Source organism: Pongo abelii, chromosome X (genome assembly GCF_028885655.2).
Source record: "Pongo abelii isolate AG06213 chromosome X, NHGRI_mPonAbe1-v2.0_pri, whole genome shotgun sequence".
NCBI classification, from domain to species: domain Eukaryota; kingdom Metazoa; phylum Chordata; class Mammalia; order Primates; family Hominidae; genus Pongo; species Pongo abelii.
Genome location: NC_072008.2, coordinates 36,485,279 through 36,504,876, shown reverse-complemented (window position 1 = coordinate 36,504,876; position 19,598 = coordinate 36,485,279). Strand labels below are relative to the sequence as shown.

Genomic DNA, 19,598 nt, shown 5'->3' with positions numbered 1-19,598 from the left:
AAACCACAAACCCCTTATAAGCATTAACCATTTTAATTAAATCTGAGATATAACATAAAGACATGTTAAAATATTACTGTTATTTGAGAAATATGTATCTGTAATATTCTCCCAATTTCTGGAATATCCAGATTTTCTTTCTGCTTTAACACTAGAATGTAAGACTAAATTTGTTTGATCCTGTTTTTCTCTGAGGAACTGCAGTCAATCATTTGGCCTACTTAAGGGCATACTTTGGTACTGTGTTAATACACCATATATTCTAAAATTTTGTGTTCCTTATACTCCAATGTATCACTTTAATAAAATTGCACTAAATCATATTCTCTCTCACATGCACCTAGGAACCAGGTATTTACCAATCACTGTTTCAAAACAATATTTTTTAAAACAAAATGACCAAAATGATTAGTAAGAAATTACCAAAATCCTTTACATACAGTGATTAAAATAACTGGAAATTATCAAATAGTAAAATAATAAGCATATTATAACTTCCGGTTTCAATATAAGTATCATAAGAATCTGATACCTGAAGCTGCAAAAAACAGAGTTCCTAGTTTAATCAGCACAGAAGGTATCACCCTCCGTTGTCTTCCTCAACGTGGTGTACATTTCCAGGAAGTTACTTTTCTATTGTGTCATTAAATAATACTTGAAAATTTTATTGTCTTTTCATCACAAATATGTATTTTTGTTATTATTATTAAATCTTAAGATGAACACATGCACATTGATTGTGCAGTATAAATTAGTTATGATGCTCTAAGTAAAAATGTTTTTTTCTGCTTAAATTGATATTTCAATTTTGGACATGTACAGAATAAAATTAGAAGTAAGAAGTCTATTAATTATACATATTTTTTAATAATTGAAAGAACACTGAATTTCAACAAACAACTTGCAGACAAAACTCATAAATTTAGTATGATCATTTCAGGAAAACTGATTTACTTTAATTAGTTGTTTAATTTTTTCTGATGGTGCTTAGAAGTTTATAGGAATGTGAACACATATAATTTCTACTCAAAATGGTTCATGTTGAAGAGATGAAGAAAATTAAGGCCAGGCGCGGTGGTTCATGCCTGTAATCCCAGAACTTTGGGAGGCCAAGGCGGGTGGCTCATGAGGTCAAGAGATCGAGATCATCCTGGCCAACATGGTGAAACCCCATCTCTACTAAAAATACAAAAATTAGCTGGGTGTGGTGGTGCACCCCTGTAGTCCCAGCTACTCGGGAGGCTGAGGCAGGAGAATCGCTTGACCTGGAAGGTGGAGGCTGCAATGTGCCAAGATGGTGCTCCTGCACTTCAGCCTGGCCACAGAGCGAGACTCTGTCTCAAAAAAAAAAAAACCAGAAAGAAAGAAAGAAAGAAAGAAAATTACATATATCTCTTCAGATAGAGCTAATTGCAATAAATTTACACTAAAACAATAACTTACCTGAAGTCCCCAGCCGTATGGAAGGGGTTTTTCACATTTACAGTGACTTCCTGAAATTGATAACATGGGCTTTCGCATTTTATAATGTCCTAAAGTAAAAAAATAACATCTTACCACGTGATAATAACAAAAAATGAACTTTCTGAATTATAAAATATAATCTTAAAAATCTATAAATCATCCATTTAATATTACACCAACAGTACTTCCCACTATCAAAAGAAATTCCATGGAGAAAAACTTTCTAGGTATTCTATAGTTTCAGAAAGATTATTTTACTGTTTTATTTTATTTTGTTTTTATTATCTAATCTGCTTCCCAGTGACTTAAGACCATATAGGGGCAGATGGGGAAGTAAACAGTTGCATGTCTACCCCAGAACCACCAATGACAGGCTAAGCCCAGCCATATCTCTTAGCCACATGTGACAAAACAATGTCTTGTTTCAGATAATTTGTGTGAAAGGGTTGGGAAAAGTACATGTTCATTATTCAGGAGGAAATAAGATTGCACATAGGAAGTGACAAATGCCCATTTCCTGTTCTGAGCATCATTGTCTCAAAAGGCAGTCTGTCCATATGAGCATCTCAGTGCCCTCCTCAACAACGGGCCATCACTCAACCATCCTACAGTCATTTTCTCTACTTACCACTCTTGCCCTGCACACCTAAAATTCTTTATAATCCATATGGAAATCTGGCAATCTAATGAATTTACTTATTCTGTACCATACATCCATGGTAGAAATTAATATTTAGAAAAGCTAATGGCTACAAAAAGTCAATCATAATAATGTCACAACCATTTTATAAAGATTTAAAAATCTCTCTTCCCCACCCTTTGAACAAGAAATACTTAGAACTCTGTCTGGAACATCGTCACCTCTCAATAAATGCCAGCATTAGCCTTATCTTTATAATAGATTTGATCTACAGGACATACAAGATAAACTGATGAAAGTTCCTGCCAGAGAACAGGAAAGTCCTTTTTTACTGCATAAACTATCAACCCTTAGTCCAGCAAAAACACAGACACAGGCCCAGAACTGCTTTAACTTAAATCACAAGTATCCATGGCACAGGGTTGACTCAAGAAACAGCTTCCTAAAGATAAAATGTATAACAATAACGTGCTTTTGATACTTCATGGTCTGATCAGAGAAGCAAAGATATCGTAGGTAAAATTTACTTACAATAGCTTTAAAATCGAGGACTTTGCCTTTAAGAGCAAAAGTCATTGTAATTCCTCTTACTGCATTCTTGGGTTTTGAAATTAATAGTAGTGAAGCTTCAGCAGGACGAATAAAGCGACTGGTGAATTTCAGAGTGACATTAACTTCATTTCTATTTAGTAAAAGATAAAAGAGAAAACGTTTTAACAAAAAAAAACAACTTACAAGCATTTGTTTAATGTAGACCATGTGTCTAGTGCCTACATCCCCCTGCAAGGTACTCACTTCAGCTGCAGTTCTCAAGAAGCCTATAATCTAGTTATTGTCATCGGTTAAGCTATCTTAATATATTTTGTAAAATCTGAAGTTAACTTTCAAATATATAATCTCTCAAATAAAGGATTTTCTAACAGCAAGCCACAGGAAACCATGTATGAATTGTTTTGAGGGAAATTCATAGGACGTTCTGTGCTACTGTTTAGGCAAATACTTTGTCATGTCACTGGTCTCTGGTAACATGTGGAAACGTTAAGAAAGTAAAAATTCAAAAAATGCATAAAATCATTAGTGAAAATAACATTCAAAACTCATAACCAAATAATGGTGGATAATAATAACGTTTAATTAATTACAAAAAGGAATAAGGAAAATATTTTCATCCTCCTTAATCTTCAATTTGGCAGTCTAAGACATAGTATAATGGTGAAGAGGCTATGGATTTGGAGATTCCATTCACCAGTCTGTAGGAAAATGACCGCACCATGGTATCTCAGCAACCTTGCATGAGTCAACATAGGCCACACATGCACTGTAAAAATGCAGCTGACAAAAGTCTTGGCAGAAACCCCATGATCCTCCTGCAATATAAGAGCATGGAGGCTCACGAATTGCTGCTCTAGGAACATTTCTCACTTGCCTCCCTAATCTCCCCTGAGAGACTGTCACCAGACAGTTTATCATTGCTTCCTGGATTGTGATGAGGTATGAGGCTTGCTTCCTTACTCCTTTTAGGATAGAGTTACAGGCCATGAAGCTTAATGACAACACGAATTCAGCTCCTCAGCAAGAGGGTGTCTTACCATCCATGAGGCAGTGATCTGATCCCTTTTATTTTGATATTGCCCTGTACAAGGGACATGTGAATCTGGTACCTTTGATTACTCATGCTTTCACTGTTTAAATAAGTTATACACTCAATTAAACAATGGACTATCTATTTTGTTACTGGATCAATCTTTCAATCTTGCCTTGCCTTGATACAACTGTAGGTGATAAAACTTGGGGAAATTTTATCTTTGCTTTTCCTCTGGTTTTTAGCATGGTTACCATTATACATCCCATAACAGTTATTCTTTTGTACCAACTACTACCTATTGTCTTCGCTTAGAATACACATATTTAAGAATGGAGATGGGAATAGATTCCCTTGGTGTCAAACCTTGACCTAATTGCGCCAGAACTTTTGTGCAGTTGCTGTTGAATGGGTGAAACTAGGAAGAAACGAGGAGTGAGATGAATGAGGGGTTTTCAAAAGCAATAGAAATGTTCTCAAAATAGTTTTGTAGGAAAAATTACAGCTCACATCTTGCAGGAGTGGGGGTGATTTTAATTTAGATATGTGTCCTCAACAATTTCAATTGTATGCAAAAGGACTCTTATGAAAACTCATGGGCACGAATTTAACTGAGAACAAAGAACATTTGACCTTGAGGTCTTTTTCCATGTATATAGGCTCAAATTATTTATTAATATAACAGTGAGTGATTTAGAGTATTTCCAGTTATTCTAAAGTACATCACTGTATAAGATCATTTATCCATTAATTCATTCATGCAATTGATATTTTTAGATAATTTATAATGTTCCAGGCACTCTTTTAGGTTTCTGAGATACAGTAATTAGAAAAAAAACACCACTATTCCTGCTCTCCTGGATAGTACAAACGGTAGGACATGGCCAACATTCTACCATCACAAAATAAATGTGAAAATTACAAATTATATATGTGCTGTGAGAGCATATAAATGGGGAGTGTGACATAGTCTGAAAGGTCAGAAAAAGTGATATATTAGGTGGAATGTGAAGGATCAGAATGAGTTAACTAGATTGAACAGGGGATGAAAGAAGGCATCCAAGGCCCCTGGTATGGGGAATTAAAATGTGTTTGAATAACTAATCAAAGGCCAGTAATGCTAAATCTTAGCAAGCAATAGGGGTAATGATGCAAAATATAGCCAAGAGCAAGCTGCGAAATCATAGTGACTGTCACAAAAGTGAAAGTGTACTTTGGACCATGTTAAGCATATTCAATCTATATCCAAATGTTGATGGGAAGCTGCTGAAATATTTTAAGAACCTTTTTAAATTTCTGTTAAAGGTTTAAATTTCTGTTAAAAATTAGCTGTCATTCTAATATAGAGGATAGATTTCAGCCAAGATTTTTAGAAGTCTATTGTGGCAGTCTAGTATAAAGATGATGTTACATTAAATCAGGGTGGAATAGGTGAAGAAGGGAAAAAGGAACAAGGTTTATGACACAATTGGTAAAATCGATAGGCTCTGGTAATGGATTGGATCTCCATGGAAGCTGATGAAAAGAGAAGCATTCAAGAATGACCATCATCTAAAGAACATGCATTTAATGAAGGATTTTATGAACCTATACTTAAGTCTTATGGAATACATTTCAAAATAGAGTATCCTTTTTATGAGATAAACAGCTGGTTCCATTAACAGGCTTCTCTTAAGTATAGGTAATTATTTTTTAAATTTTGTAGTTACATGGAAGCATGTAAATGACCAGCATTCTTTTCTGAATTTGTTAGAAACTTCAGAAACAAATGTGTAGTCTACTTCAAGTAAGTTCCCAAAGTCTCCAGGCATTTCTATCATAACTATAGGTTTCATTTTAATTATTTTACCTTTTATTTTCTTTTTGCTCCAATTGCCTTTCCCTGATTTTTTTTTAAAAAAACCTCCTTGACATTACATATACATTGTAAGCTACTTCAATTTAGCCTTTGGAATAGATGGAGAATAAATACACAACACATCAATGTCAGTGCACATATGGCTCAATGAAAATAATGAGAAAAAAAAGAATGGTTTGCTAAATTTATACTTTCACTTTTATGACAGTCACTCTATGGTTATAGCTAAATTTAGTCATAAAGTTAGATGCAGAAGTAAATATGTTTGTTTATATGCTGGTGTAGCTGTTTAACATTTTCTATATAAATAATATGTCTGAGAATTTAAATCCATAGCTGGCAGAAAGAGACATTATTAACTGTGATCTAGACAGTATCTAACAAAGAATGTGGCACACATAAATATATAATTATATAATGTCTTATAATCATAAAATTACTTTTTTGTTTAGGAAAACAAAATGTTTTCTGAGTCATATTTGTAAAACCAAATCCTATGAAATTATTTAGCCTAGCTAAAGAGAGCCACCTAAAATAACAGCTACCTAAAATAATTTTATTTCAAGCCTACAAAATAAAATGCATTTAGATAAGTGAGTAGTTGTTTTTTATATGTATTCAGAATTAAGCATTACTTCTTCTGGGAACCCTTCCTTGGTTTCCTCAAGAGTAGGCAGGCGCTTCTTTTTCAGTTTTCATCTAGCTCTATACACACACAATAAATAAAATAATTATTGATTTATATCTTCATTATGTATTTGCTTGCCTGGCATTGTGATAGATTGTAAGCATTTTCAAGTAGTGTTGACATATTTTAATTTGTGAGTCACCAGTACTCCAAATTGAGGCGGTCATCCTTATTAATTGCTTCCTATAAGTTCCATTATGGTACGAGGTATTTTGCCTACATAATCATATTTATTACTGACAGCACTGTGGGTAAATAGCCTTATCCACATTTTTCAAATAAGGAAACTGAGGCTGGATCATAGAGCCTTTACATGTCAAGACTGAAACATAACATTTAATTGTTAAATGATATGAGAGGAGTTCTAAACCACAATGGCATCTGAAACCCAGATTCATCATTTCTTTTCCTGGGAAAAATCTCATGAAAATTATAATAAAGAGATTTTCAAAACATAGCTGGTTAGAGGAAACCATAACCACATAAAGGGCAAGATGGGGTTCAGACAACCCTACTCCCTTCAATGCCATTATAAAATGTCAGACAATTGGGCATAAAAGCAGAATGGGTTTTCACCCTAATGTGAAGCCTACCAATTGACATACCTGTGCACATACAGTATAGAAATTTACTTTTCTATTGCCATGTTATTACATATGAATGAATAACAATATGTCAGGAGGCATTTGAGCGAATCTTTTAACAGGGAACACTAAGATCAAGGTAAATAAAGCAACTTTAGAGAAAATTCAAGGATAGATGAGAACATAAAAGTCAGAGACAATTATGAAGATACGGTACCTCAATTTAAGAACAGGATGTCATGAGATAGAAATAGTCAGAGAACAAGTGCTCTTAGCAATTTATATATATAAAAATTCATATACATTTGAACCAGAACTCAGACCCTTGCCAGACACTGAATCTGTAAGCACCTGGATCCCTTGGACTTCCCAGACTCTAGAACTGTGAGAAATAAATTTCTGTTGTCTGTAAGCTACCTATTTTATGGTTTATTGTTACAGCAGCCTGAATGGACTAAGATGGCAAATTAGTATTGAGAAGTGGATGGGGGTGCTGCTGTAACAAATACCTAAAATGTCAAAGTGGCTTTGGAACTGGGTAATAGGTAGGGGCTGGAAGAATTATGAGGTGCATGCTAAAAAAAAAAAAAAAAACCCAAGATTACTATATAAAGGCCATAAAGGTTGATTACGGTGCAGGCTCAAAATAATACAGCTGTAGAGAAAGCTTGAACATTCTTAGAAATTACCTAAAAGGGTGATTCTGGTAAAGGCTCAAAAGAATAAAGCTGTAGAGAAAGCTTGAACATTCTTAGAAATTACCTAAAAGGGTGATTCTGGTAAAGGCTCAAAAGAATAAAGCTGTAGAGAAAGCTTGAACATTCTTAGAAATTACCTAAAAGGGTGATTCTGGTGAAGGCTCAAAAGAATAAAGCTGTAGAGAAAGCTTGAACATTCTTAGAAATTACCTAAAAGGGTGATTCTGGTGAAGGCTCAAAAGAATAAAGCTGTAGAGAAAGCTTGAACATTCTTAGAAATTACCTAAAAGTTCGTGAAAAGAATCCTGGTAGAAGTATGGACAGTAAAGGCCATCCTGATGAGGTCTCAGACAGAAATGAGGAGCAAGTTATTAGACAACAGAGGAAGAATATCCGTGTTAAAAAGTGACAAAGAACTTGGCTAAATGGTGTTTGTGTCCTGGTGTTTCCTGGAAGTTAGAACTTGTGAGTGATTAAATAGAATGTCTGACTAAAGACTTTTCCAAGAAAGTGTTAAAGGTGTGGATTGGCTTCTATTGAATGCTTATAGTAAAATGGAAGAAGAAAGAAATGATTTAAAAACAGAATTTTTAACCAAAAGGGAAGCAGAACTTAAAAGTTTGGAAAATTCTTAGCTTATCCATATTGAAAAGAATGAGAGAACAAACATGTTTAGGGGAGAACAAGGGTGTGGGCAAGGAACTGTTTGATAAGGAGATTAATATGGATCAGGAATCTCCATGAAAACCAGATGATATTCATTAAAACAATGGAGAATTACCCCAAAACATTTCAGAGATCATCCGTGCTGCCTCTCCCATCACAGGCCCAGAATACCAGGGCCTGAGAGACAGAATAATTTTAAGGAGAAGGGAGTATGAACAGCTGTGGGACCCTGGTGTTTGCTGCCCACCAATGCCTCAAGGCTCTACTGTCCACATTCCAGTATCATGCTCCTTGGCTGCCCCAGGTACTGCTTCAGCAGACCCAGGTGTGGCTTGGAATGTGGTAGCTGCCCCTCTGATGGGCACAGGCAATAAATTTGGGAGGCATCCATGTAGTACCATTTCCACTGGTGCAGAAAGCACAGAAAGTGCATGCCTTCACCTATATTTCAAGGGGTACCCTGGAGAGTCTTGGGGTTCAGTTAGAGAATTGCCATGGGGAAGGGCCACTGCAGAGTTCCCACAAAGGCAATGCCCAGTAGAGCTTTGGAGGCAGGCCTTCCTGAAGACCTCACACCAGTAGAGACATTGGAGCAAGATTCCAGCTCAGGGTAACCACAACCACAAGACCCAGGCATAGAATGACCACAGCGGTGAGGCTACTGCAGAGAACTGACATGTTCCCAGACACAGAGCTGTGGCGGGCACTGGGCTGCCTCAAAGCCATTGGGGGCAGGACCACCAGTGGTCCTGGAGAACAGAGTTTCAAGTCAAAGAAGATTATTCTGGTGCCTAAAGATTTAATGTTATTTGTCCTGTTTAGTTTTGGACACACTTAGGACCTGTTATCACTTTCTTCTTTCCTATTCCCCCCATTTGGAATAGGGTAGAAGTGTCTACCCTATGCCTGTTCCATCATTGTATTTTGGAAGCATATAAGTTATTTGATTTCACAGAATCACAGCTGGAAAGTAATTTGCCTCAGGAAGAATCGTAACTTGAATCTCACCCATATCAGACTTATATTTTTATTTATTTTTCTAGGCAAACCTAAATACAAGACTTATATGATAGGTAAGAATTAAGACTTCAGACTTTTGAGTTGATGTTGAAGTGAGCTAAGATTCTGGGGGGCTATTGGGATGGAATGAATATATTCTTCAGGCAAGAAGACATAAATTCTGGGGCTACAGGGTAGAAAGCTAAGGTCTAAATGTTTGTGTCCCCCCCTACCAAGTTCACATGTTTAAACCTAATTACAAGAGGAGTGACATCATCAGAACAGCAGAGTAGGAGATACTAATCTTCATTCTGTCCACATAAAAACAATAATTAAACAGCTATCTATGAAAAAAATGACTTAGAGAGGGCTCAAGGTTCCAATTAAGACCCTGAAGTAACACAATGGAGCAATAACCTGACGAAAACCACACAGAAAGATCATTAGAGAGACAGGCATACTTGAGCTGTCTAGAGGTGGCTAGGAACAAGGAAGGGCAGGGCTTATCATTATCAGCCACACAGTGGGTGCTACTTAGGTTCCCAGTAAACTGCTCTACAGAGTACACCAGCAGCTTTCGCTTCTGTCATAACCAATAGCCATTCCTGTTGTGAATCCCTTGGAAAGGGAAATGCTGCTGGGTCCTGCACCTCATCAAGGAAGGAGCTACTGTTGGGTCAGGTGGTGGAGAAAATGAGGAGATACTAATCAAAGGGTACGAATGTGAAGATATAACTTCAATAAGTTCTGGATACCTAGTTTACATCAAAGTGACTATAATGTCATTTACACTTGACATTTGTAAAGAAAGTATATTTTAAGTATTCTCATAAGACACATACAAAAGGCAACCTTTTGAGGTGATGAATATGTCAATACCTTGATTGCTGTAATCATTTCACAATGTATATGTATACCAAAATATCATACTCTATACCTTGAATATATATAATTTTTATTTACCAATTTACCTCAATAAAGCTAAAAAAAAAAAAGAGAAGAAAACCTAATCACCATTGTGATGGTATTAGGAGTTGGGGACTTTGGGGAGTGATTAGATCATGAGAGCAGAGCTCTCAATAATAGGATTTTTACACTTAGAAAAGAAGCCCCACAGAGCTGCCTTGATCCTACCACCATGTGAAGACACAGAAAGAAAGTACCATCTATGAACTAGAAAGCAAGCCTTCACAAGACACTAAATCAATCTGTAGGTGCTTTGATCTTGAGCTTCTCAGCCTCCAGAACTGTGAAAAATACATTTCTGTTGTTTGTAAGCTGCCTAGTTGTTGGTATTTTGTTATAGCAGCCCAAACAGACTAAGACACAATTATATCATGGATCTTCAGGATTGCTTAGAAATAGTCAAAGTAACATTATATTGAATGCAAAGGGCTTTGTTGAATGTGACACAGACACACACACAGACAGACACACACACACACACATACACATGCACAAGATATGTGCAAGTGTCAGTTTAATAAAAGTGCCAGTTCTGAATTTGTATTGACTGGTCTTGAATCTCTACTTCGGCATTTAATAGCAGGGAACATTGGGTAATTTAATGTCTCTGTGTCCAATATCTTCTTCTGTAATATGAGGACACTAATAGGGTATTAGGAAGATTAAATATGAAGTGCATACTATATAGACATTGACATATGAAACAAAGTTAATATGATATAGATATTTTTATATAGCAAATGTTTAATAAATATTATGTTAATATTTACATATAATGCCTGTATTATGTAAATACATAAGTATGCATATGTTATAATAAACCTATGTGTGCCTATGAAAAGACTGGAAAGAAACGAACTAACAAACTGTGTTTGATGTAATTCTAGGTGATTTTTGTTATCCTGTTTATTTTTCTATAACTCAAATTTTCTACTGTACACATTTATAATAAAAATAACAAATATGAACTTTCTTAACAGGAAAAGTAACCTGAAACTAAATTATCAGAGGTTTATTGTGGCTATTAGGAAGAATTTCCACATAGTGAAAGCTTTGAAATACTGGAATAGGCTATCAGGTTTATGAGTGGAAAAAATGCAGGAGAAACTTCATCCTTTTCACTTGTATCACCCTATTGGAAGAGTGGAGTATAGATCTCAAGTTTTAAAATCTTTGACAACAAAATAAATGGTTATGTGACAATGTCCAAATGAACTTGTGTTATTATAGTTATGTTTTTTAATAGACATATTAGAAATTTAACTATTTTATTATGGTCTTGGAAAATGGGTAGGTTCTTTTTATTACACAAGGAATTTTATTCTAATATTTTATTTATAATAAAGAAGCAGGCAAGTATAGATTCTTTCCTCAGGTTTAGTTTAGGTAGAATTAAGATCTTTTACGTGCCCCTTTAGCATGGAGTAATAACTGAAGAAAGCTAACATAGGCTAATGACACGAAACAAGGGCACTGTTGAAAATGGGTTACAGGATATTTTAAGTACAATTTAAAATGTCCCTTCCTTATTATTTCTGTGTTTGATATACTAGTACAGAAATAAAGACTACAGCTTGAAAAGTTACTCAATTTAATGTATAGTTAAAATCCAAAGAGATAATCAAGCAAAGTAACTTTAGTAGTTATCTATCATATTTCATTGGAGAAAAATAATTGAATGCAAAGGCAATGGCTAAAATTCAAGACTAGTTAAAGTTCACTAGTAGTTATCAAATTTGTCAACTGCTATGGTACTGACACAGCTGTTCTCATATCATCTTTGTATTATTTAATAAACAAGAGTATTTATGTCATTAGCATGTGTTGGCGTATCCAACATGATTTGTTGATCTGGGAAGACTCACATTATGCTCAGATTTAATTTCTCAAAACTATTCTCTGGAGGTTTCAATTATACTTTATTTTTGTGAGTGGGATAGTAGTAGAAACATTAAATAAGTATGAGAACAAAATTAGATAAAATGACACATATAACATTATCACAATTTGGGAGTATATTTACATGTATATATATCATCTATCCGTCTATCCATCATTTACACACACATACACAATGACTATGAGGGCACAGAGAAAAATGGCAACATTGGGACTTCTTTGAGGTAGGATTATGAACCTTTTATTTTCCAGTTCCTCATACTTTCATAGTCTCTAAATTCCCTATAATGAGTACATGCTGCCTTTAAAATTAGCAAAAACTATATATAAAATATATATAGGCTGGGCACGGTGGCTCACACCTGTAATCCCAGCACTTTGGGAGGCTGAGGTGAGTGAATCACCTGAGGTCAGGAGTTCAAGACCAGCCTGGCCAACGTGGTGAAACCCCGCCTCTACTAAAAATACAAAAATTAGCCAGGCGTGGTGGCAGGTGCCCGTAATCCCAGCTACTCGGGAGGCTGAGGCAGGAGAATTGCTTGAACCCAGGAGGCAGAGGTTGCAGTTAGCCAAGATCGTGCCACTGCACTCCAGCCTGGGTGACAGAGGGAAACTCAGTCTCAAAAAATAAATAAATAAATAAATTAATTAATTAATTAAAATAAAATATATTTTTTAAATTATATACATACATACTTTTAGAATGCACTGGTTTCATTTTCCTGCAGGAAACAGAATGGTAGTACACAACAAACCAACTTATAGTCTTGTTTCTATGACCCGTATGCATAAAAAACAAATTAAAATTAAATGCATACATAAAACAACTGTTTTATGTTGTTAGAACTGTTTCAAAAACTTTGGTGAGGAATTGCAGAAACATACTAATATTTGCCTGACTGTGAGTGACAATCGTTTCATTAAATATCTATCAATAGTAAAATCAAAGTCACATTTTATAATTATAACACATTAAATCTTTGGGGTTGATATGTCTGATAATGTAAAATTAAAAAAAAAAATACCTTGGAGAAATTGTCACAACATTCCCTTTTTGGGAAAGGGAGAAGTCAGCAGCATCTCTTCCAACAATTCTAGCATTATACACTAAGTTTCGCGAGCTGGAATTTTTCAGTAGAATCTATGCAGAAGTAGAAGAGGATGTAAGTAAGATTATACAATTAAGAACTATGCAACTATATCATTTCTTATTTTTATCAAAGATAACAATAGGTTTTAGTCATAAATATACTTATTCATAATGTACACCAACTGGAGAAAGCCAGAATTTGTATTTTAAAATAACACCAGCATGGCACATGTATACATATGTAACTTACCTGCACATTGCGCACATGTACCATAAAACCTAAAGTATAATAATAATAATAATAATAATAATAAAGAAAAAAATAAATAAATAAAAAACAACAACAAAAAAAATTAAAAAAAATAAAATAAAATAAAATAAAATAACAACTACATGCACACATACACACACACACACACACACACACATACATACAGTTTAGCTGAAGTGGGCAAAGAGAAGGAACTTTGAACAAAGGGAATTACAAATGCAAAAGCATCTTATTTAAACATGATTTAATTTGGTTTTTAACATCATAATTTAAATTTATTTTTAAACATTAGCTAGCATTAATATTAACTACTTAAAAACATCAATAACAATTAAGTGATATGAAGGAATACAATCATGTAGACAGAAATAGAGAATTGGTAATAATAGTTAACAGTAATAAATTATACTTAAATCAAATTTACACTCTTGTCTCCTGCAGGCCTAAGCAAAAAACTTTTAACTCTTTTGAAATGTTATTTTGAAGTCAAAAATTCAATATAATTATATCTTAAGGCTTGTTGTTTATCCAAAGCCCTTGGATATCATTGCAATTAGTGAATTATCATAGTAAATACTGAATTATATGGAGTTTTATGTCTTTTTTTGACAAAAAAGGAAAGAAATCAAGTAAATAAAAGAGATTGAACCTGAGTATTTACTAACACAAACCTAGAAGAGGAGGCTTTCTTTTCGCTGAATTCAGCCCTCTACATTTTGAGGTAAGAACCTGGGTTTTGTGGGTTTTTTTTTTTTTTCAATTTTTAGCTAAATCCTTATCAACTGATGCTCACACCATCATGGAGGCTACAGTTATTTTCTCAAAGAAGTTACAATTACAGATCAAAGATCACTGTGGCATATCTTTTGAAGACCACATATGGATAAGTTTTGCATCAAAAATATAAAATTATCCTCCTTCCCAATTACATATTAAGAGAGACACACATAAAACAGCCTGAAAAAAGGAATAAACATGAATCTTATCAAAGCAGTAAATTAACTTGTATACAGAATAATATTATTTTAAATCAAATGAAAATGAGTAAGAAAAGAGTCATCATTTCATTGCAAGTGGTGATTACTCTTAAGCAAAAATTGCACCTTTCGCTTCATCTAGACCTTTGGCTTAGAAGAAGCAACATTTGATAAGGCTTATTCACTTTTAATAAAATTATTCATATAGATGCTTGCTGTTAATTTTGGGTTGGGAAAGAAATATCTAAAACCTCTCTTAATTGTGTAACTCCTTATGCATTTTGACCCCAAAATTATCCTTACCTTATTCAGCACCGTGTCATGTAGAGTACATTCAAAGGACACCACCTTCTTAGGGAGATATGTAGGGAGTCTTTCATACATGTAGACACAAAGCATGAGCATCAGGATTGGATTTGGGTCACAGATGTCTGTGGCCTAGTTTCAAAGAAGATAAATTGAAATTAGAGGATGCATTAGTTAGAGTTCTACATAGGTAGAGAACCAATAGGATATATATCTGTATATATGCGTGCACACACACACACACACACACACACACACACACATATATATGAACGGGAATTTATTAGGAAGAATTGGCTGAACAATCACAAAGGCCAAGTCCCACAATAGGCTGGCTACAAACTGCAGAATGACAGAAGCCAATAGGGGCTCCCAGGGAAGCCAGAAGCATGGCTCAGGCCAAGTCCCAAATCCCCCAAACCAGGGAAGCTATAGTGCAGGCCCCATTCTGAGGCCAAAGGCTGAAAGCCCAAAGGAGGCTGCTGGTGCAAGTCCTAGAGTCCAAAGGCTGAAAAATCCGGAATCAGATGTCCAAGGGCAGAAGGAGAAAAAAATACATCCTGCTCCCAAAGGGAGAAAGAGATCACGACAAAAATAAAAAAGAACAAATAAACAAAAAAACAAGCAAACTGAATATCCCCCTTCTTCTGTCTCTTTGTTCTGGCCACTGCCACAGCCAATCGGATGGTAACAACCCACACTGAGGGCATATCTTCCTTTCTCAGTCCACTGACTCCTGCGTCCATCTCCTTTGGAAACACCCTCACAGATACACCTAGAAACAAAACTTTGCCAGGCATCTTGGCATCCTTCAATCCAGTCAAGTTGACACCTAATATTAACCATCAAATAAGATAATAGATAAAAATATAAAAAGAGGAAAAGCATAGTAAACCAATTATTGAATTACTTTAAAACATTTAAAATATTTGTGATTGACAATGACACTGAAATATAGATACAGCAATAATACTGCTCTGAATCAGAAGAGCTTGACCTAAGTGTTGAAAAATAAATGTGTCCTAAGTAGAACACTGATTTTGTAACCTCAGACTCTGTAAAAGCTAGTCGGAACTCAGAAGAACACTACACTCTAGAAATTATGACTAATGTGACTATTACTCCTGAAGTTAAAGATGGTAAGAGATTTTCAAGCAAAGGCCCATAGAACCAATGGCACATTAAATGGGCCTTATAGAATGCTTGAACTCCAAATATGTTCTGTTTGATGTCAGGAAAAGAGTGTATTTTTTCAGAAAAGCAAATCACTATAGGATGAGGAGATAGAGAAGCATAGTGTTTGTTCAGTAAAGAACTTCCATTTGGGTCACGCATAAGAAAAGATGGGACAATTAAGGAGAAAAAAGACTAAGGAATGCCAGGCTACATTGTGGAGGTCTTAAATGGCAGGGTGAGGGACTTGGTTTCTGAACAAGAAATAACATAATAAGAGCAACAATTCAGGCAGATCAGGTAGGGGGCAGTTGAAGAAGTACTTTTCCCAGAACAGATAAACAATAAGGCAGAGGATGTAATTACTCTGATAAACAAAATACATTAGTAATGATTACTGGAGTATATTTGAGATAAAAATCCAAAATTACAGTGCAATGATATCAGGACAATAAACATAGCCAGAACGTAAGCTGAAGCCAAAAAGTAATGTCAGGAACAGAAGAAGATAGAAGCAGTGGGGAAAAGTCATTCACAGCACAAAAGTATTGGGGTTGGTGTGAGGGATTCGAAGACATAAAAAACACCATTAATAGACAAACAACTCTGTCAGTGTCAATATACAGGGAGCTCTCTGTACTTCCACAAAATGGAAATGAAGGTCTGCTATGACTTAATGGCACATATTCAAGTTAGCAACTGAACACAATCTGAGTCCGGCCTAGAAACGCAAATAGTGTGAAAGCCAAGTGCTATGTGGAACTAATGCACTTGATTCTGAAATTTGGCAGCAGTTTTTAGAGAATAATGACAACCCCACTGGTGATCTGCTAGTCCACATTTCCTCATGCTCTCTTATTCTTCTTGGGAAAATAGAAGAATTTGTTCTTTCTTGTTTTGTTAATTAGAAGTAAGGCTTCCCAACGAAGGTGCCTGGGCAGAAGACTGACAGAAAGAAAACTGGCCTGCCTTAGCAGGGTAGAAAGCTAACTGTGAGTGTAATTTGAGGAAAACTTGGAAATATACCAGGACCATAAAGTTTCTCATCAATATTTTGTGGTCTCACATTCTTTAAAGACAACATTAGTAAATAGATGTAGAAAAATGATTTAAGATAAGAACAAAATAAAAAAATGCAGAGTTTAATTGTCACATCCACTTTTGAAGCCTAAGAAGGTAAATTTTTAAGTGAAGAATGTGTGGCTCTGCTGGGCCCTGTGTTTGGAATCAACCTATAGGGTATGATCCGAAGAGCGCTATCTAGGGTGACGGGAGGTGTGTTTACTGGGGAAAAGAGGAGTACTAATGGCAGAACACTCTGGGCTCAAGTCTGGGATGAATCAAAGTCTTTTGACCCATGTTTTAGTGAGTACCCCATAAAATGATATAAATAGCAATATAAAAATTATTTCAAAAGCTAAACTTCGAAAAATCCAGCAATTTGGCAAATTAAAAAATACGTTTTTAATGGGAAACTATATTTAATAAGACATTATACTGAAAAACCAAATAAAAGAGCATTCTAACCTTTCCTTATACATTTAAACAAAAGTGACCTAAAGCAATCAGACTTTTGTCAACTTTAGGCTAGAAAGCCAAATGTTAAAATAAGTTAGGTTTATTTAAAACAAAAATTTCATGTGAAAGTACTTTTAAGGACATAATCATTATTTTCGCTATATAGATCTAACCAAAAATAACTTCAATTGTATTGGTCCTTTTTTTCCCCTTGATGACTATGTTTTCCTACTAGATTAACAAAATGCAGGAATGTAAACAAACAAAAAAATCATAAAAATCATAACAAAAAAATCAATAAATCTGGTAAATTAATTCAAGTCCTGCTATGACACAGTGCCATACTCTTGATTAAGTCAATTGAATTTCCTGGGCCTCAGTTTCATCATCAGTAAATAGAAGGGGTGATAAGATCTTGAGTTTTATGCTGGATTTAATGTGCCATATCTTTTAAGGTATCACTAACTTTCAAATAAGACACCAAATATAATTAGCAGTACATAATGATACACTATAATCCTACAAAGACAGCTATTGAGTGCCTTCCCAACAATCATTTTCCCCTTTCTTCTTTACTAAGAACCTAACTTTTTGTGAATATTCTTTTTTTTTTTTAATTTTTAATCAACCACTGGTTAGCCACAAGAATAGGATTCAACTCTGGTCAATGATATGCTATGGGGAATATGCCGTGGGGCTGCTGGGAAAGGTTTACCTTCTGGAAAAAGAGAAGCACAAGAAAAGATGCCACTCAGCCAGCCCCAGACAGAACTGTATGAAGGTGTTATGTGAGACTTCTGCAGAAATTTGGGAGTTATTTGTGCAGAGTCCTAAAACAAAGCTAGTAGGTCAAGAATGGCTGAGCAAAACTGAATCTCTGATAACTTTGTTAAAAAACTGAACAATTATCCTTATAATCTTTGATTGTCTGGCTTTATCTTTTTATAAAATATTAAATTTCCTTATTTTTAAACCACTTTTACTCAAGAATTCTGTTCTTTAAAGCAGAAAACTTCCTAGTGATTGAGAAGGTTAATTTTAGGTGTCAATTTGACTGGATTGAGGGATATCTAAATGGCTGGTGAAGCATTGTTTCTGGGTATCTGTGAGAGTGTTTTCAGAGGAGGTTGAAGCTGAGTCAGTGGACCGAGAGAGAAACATCTGCCCTCAATGTGGGCAGACACCATCCAATCAGCTGGGGCTGGGACAAACAGGTAAGAAGAAGGAGGATTCTCTGCTCTCTCTCCCTTCCAGAGTGAGACACCTTTTCTCCTCCTGTCCTTGGACATCAGACTAGGTTCTTCAATTTTTAGACTCTGAAACTTGCACCAGTGCTCTCTGGGGGCTCTCTGGCTCTTAGATTTGGACTAGGGGCTGCACCATTGGCTTCCCTGATTCGGAGGCTTCTGGACTGAGCGATGCCACCAGCTCTTCTGTGTTCCAGCTTGCAGGCAGCCTATCATGAGACTTCTCTGACTCTGTGTTCATGTGAGCCAATTCCCCCTAATAAATCCCCTCTCATATAGCCTACTGTTTCTGTGTCTCTAGAGAACCCTAACAAGTGATTAAAAAAAAAGAAACAAAAAAATTTAAGGACAAAATTAGAATATCTATTCACCCTTAGCTCCAATCACTACTCATTAAATTATGTGTACTAAAGCTCCATAAATGCTTATTATATTTATTTTGTTATCTATCTTTGCATGAGGGAACAAAACATGCATTCTACGCTGTGGTCAAACAATTCCATAGTATTTTTGCTTCAAATAAAAATCATGTCATGAAAAGGAGAATATGTAATATGCAATAACTGTATATTCCTACTGGCAGGATTCTCCAAAAAGACATAACATTACCCCAGCAACTTATGAAGCTAATTTTCAGGCTGCAATTAAGAACATAATAAAGAAGAAACTTAAGCATTAATAATTAAGTCCGTTGCTGAATTTTACAGGATTCAAGGGTGGACCAGTACAAGCACCAGCATTAATTCATTATGTATAAGTTCATTAGAGGGTGATGGTTTTAAATCTGCCATTTAGTGTGGTTGGTAAATCTGGGCTAATAAAGAGGGCATTGGAATTGGCTGATAAAGGTTTGGTCATTATCTGCTAAGCCGACTTTCGATTACTTCATTCATCAAATCTTGGACAACTTTTCTGCATTTTTATCTAGTAGATACTTATTTTTAAATTATTTTTGACTATACAATAAAATAA

The 19,598-nt window shown here is 35.2% G+C and overlaps 1 protein-coding gene across 1 annotated transcript in view; it reads right to left on the bottom strand.

The window, feature by feature from the left end:
- Positions 1-19,598, bottom strand: part of CFAP47 (cilia and flagella associated protein 47) — a 466,299-nt gene that overhangs the window by 214,585 nt on the left and 232,116 nt on the right. The window contains exons 36-39 of the mRNA XM_024240715.2: positions 14,686-14,820; positions 13,070-13,185; positions 2,636-2,786; positions 1,444-1,532 (exon numbers count right to left, since the gene is read on the bottom strand). Of these exons, the coding sequence (XP_024096483.2) occupies positions 1,444-1,532; positions 2,636-2,786; positions 13,070-13,185; positions 14,686-14,820 (491 nt within the window). The remainder of the gene's footprint in view (positions 1-1,443; positions 1,533-2,635; positions 2,787-13,069; positions 13,186-14,685; positions 14,821-19,598) is intronic.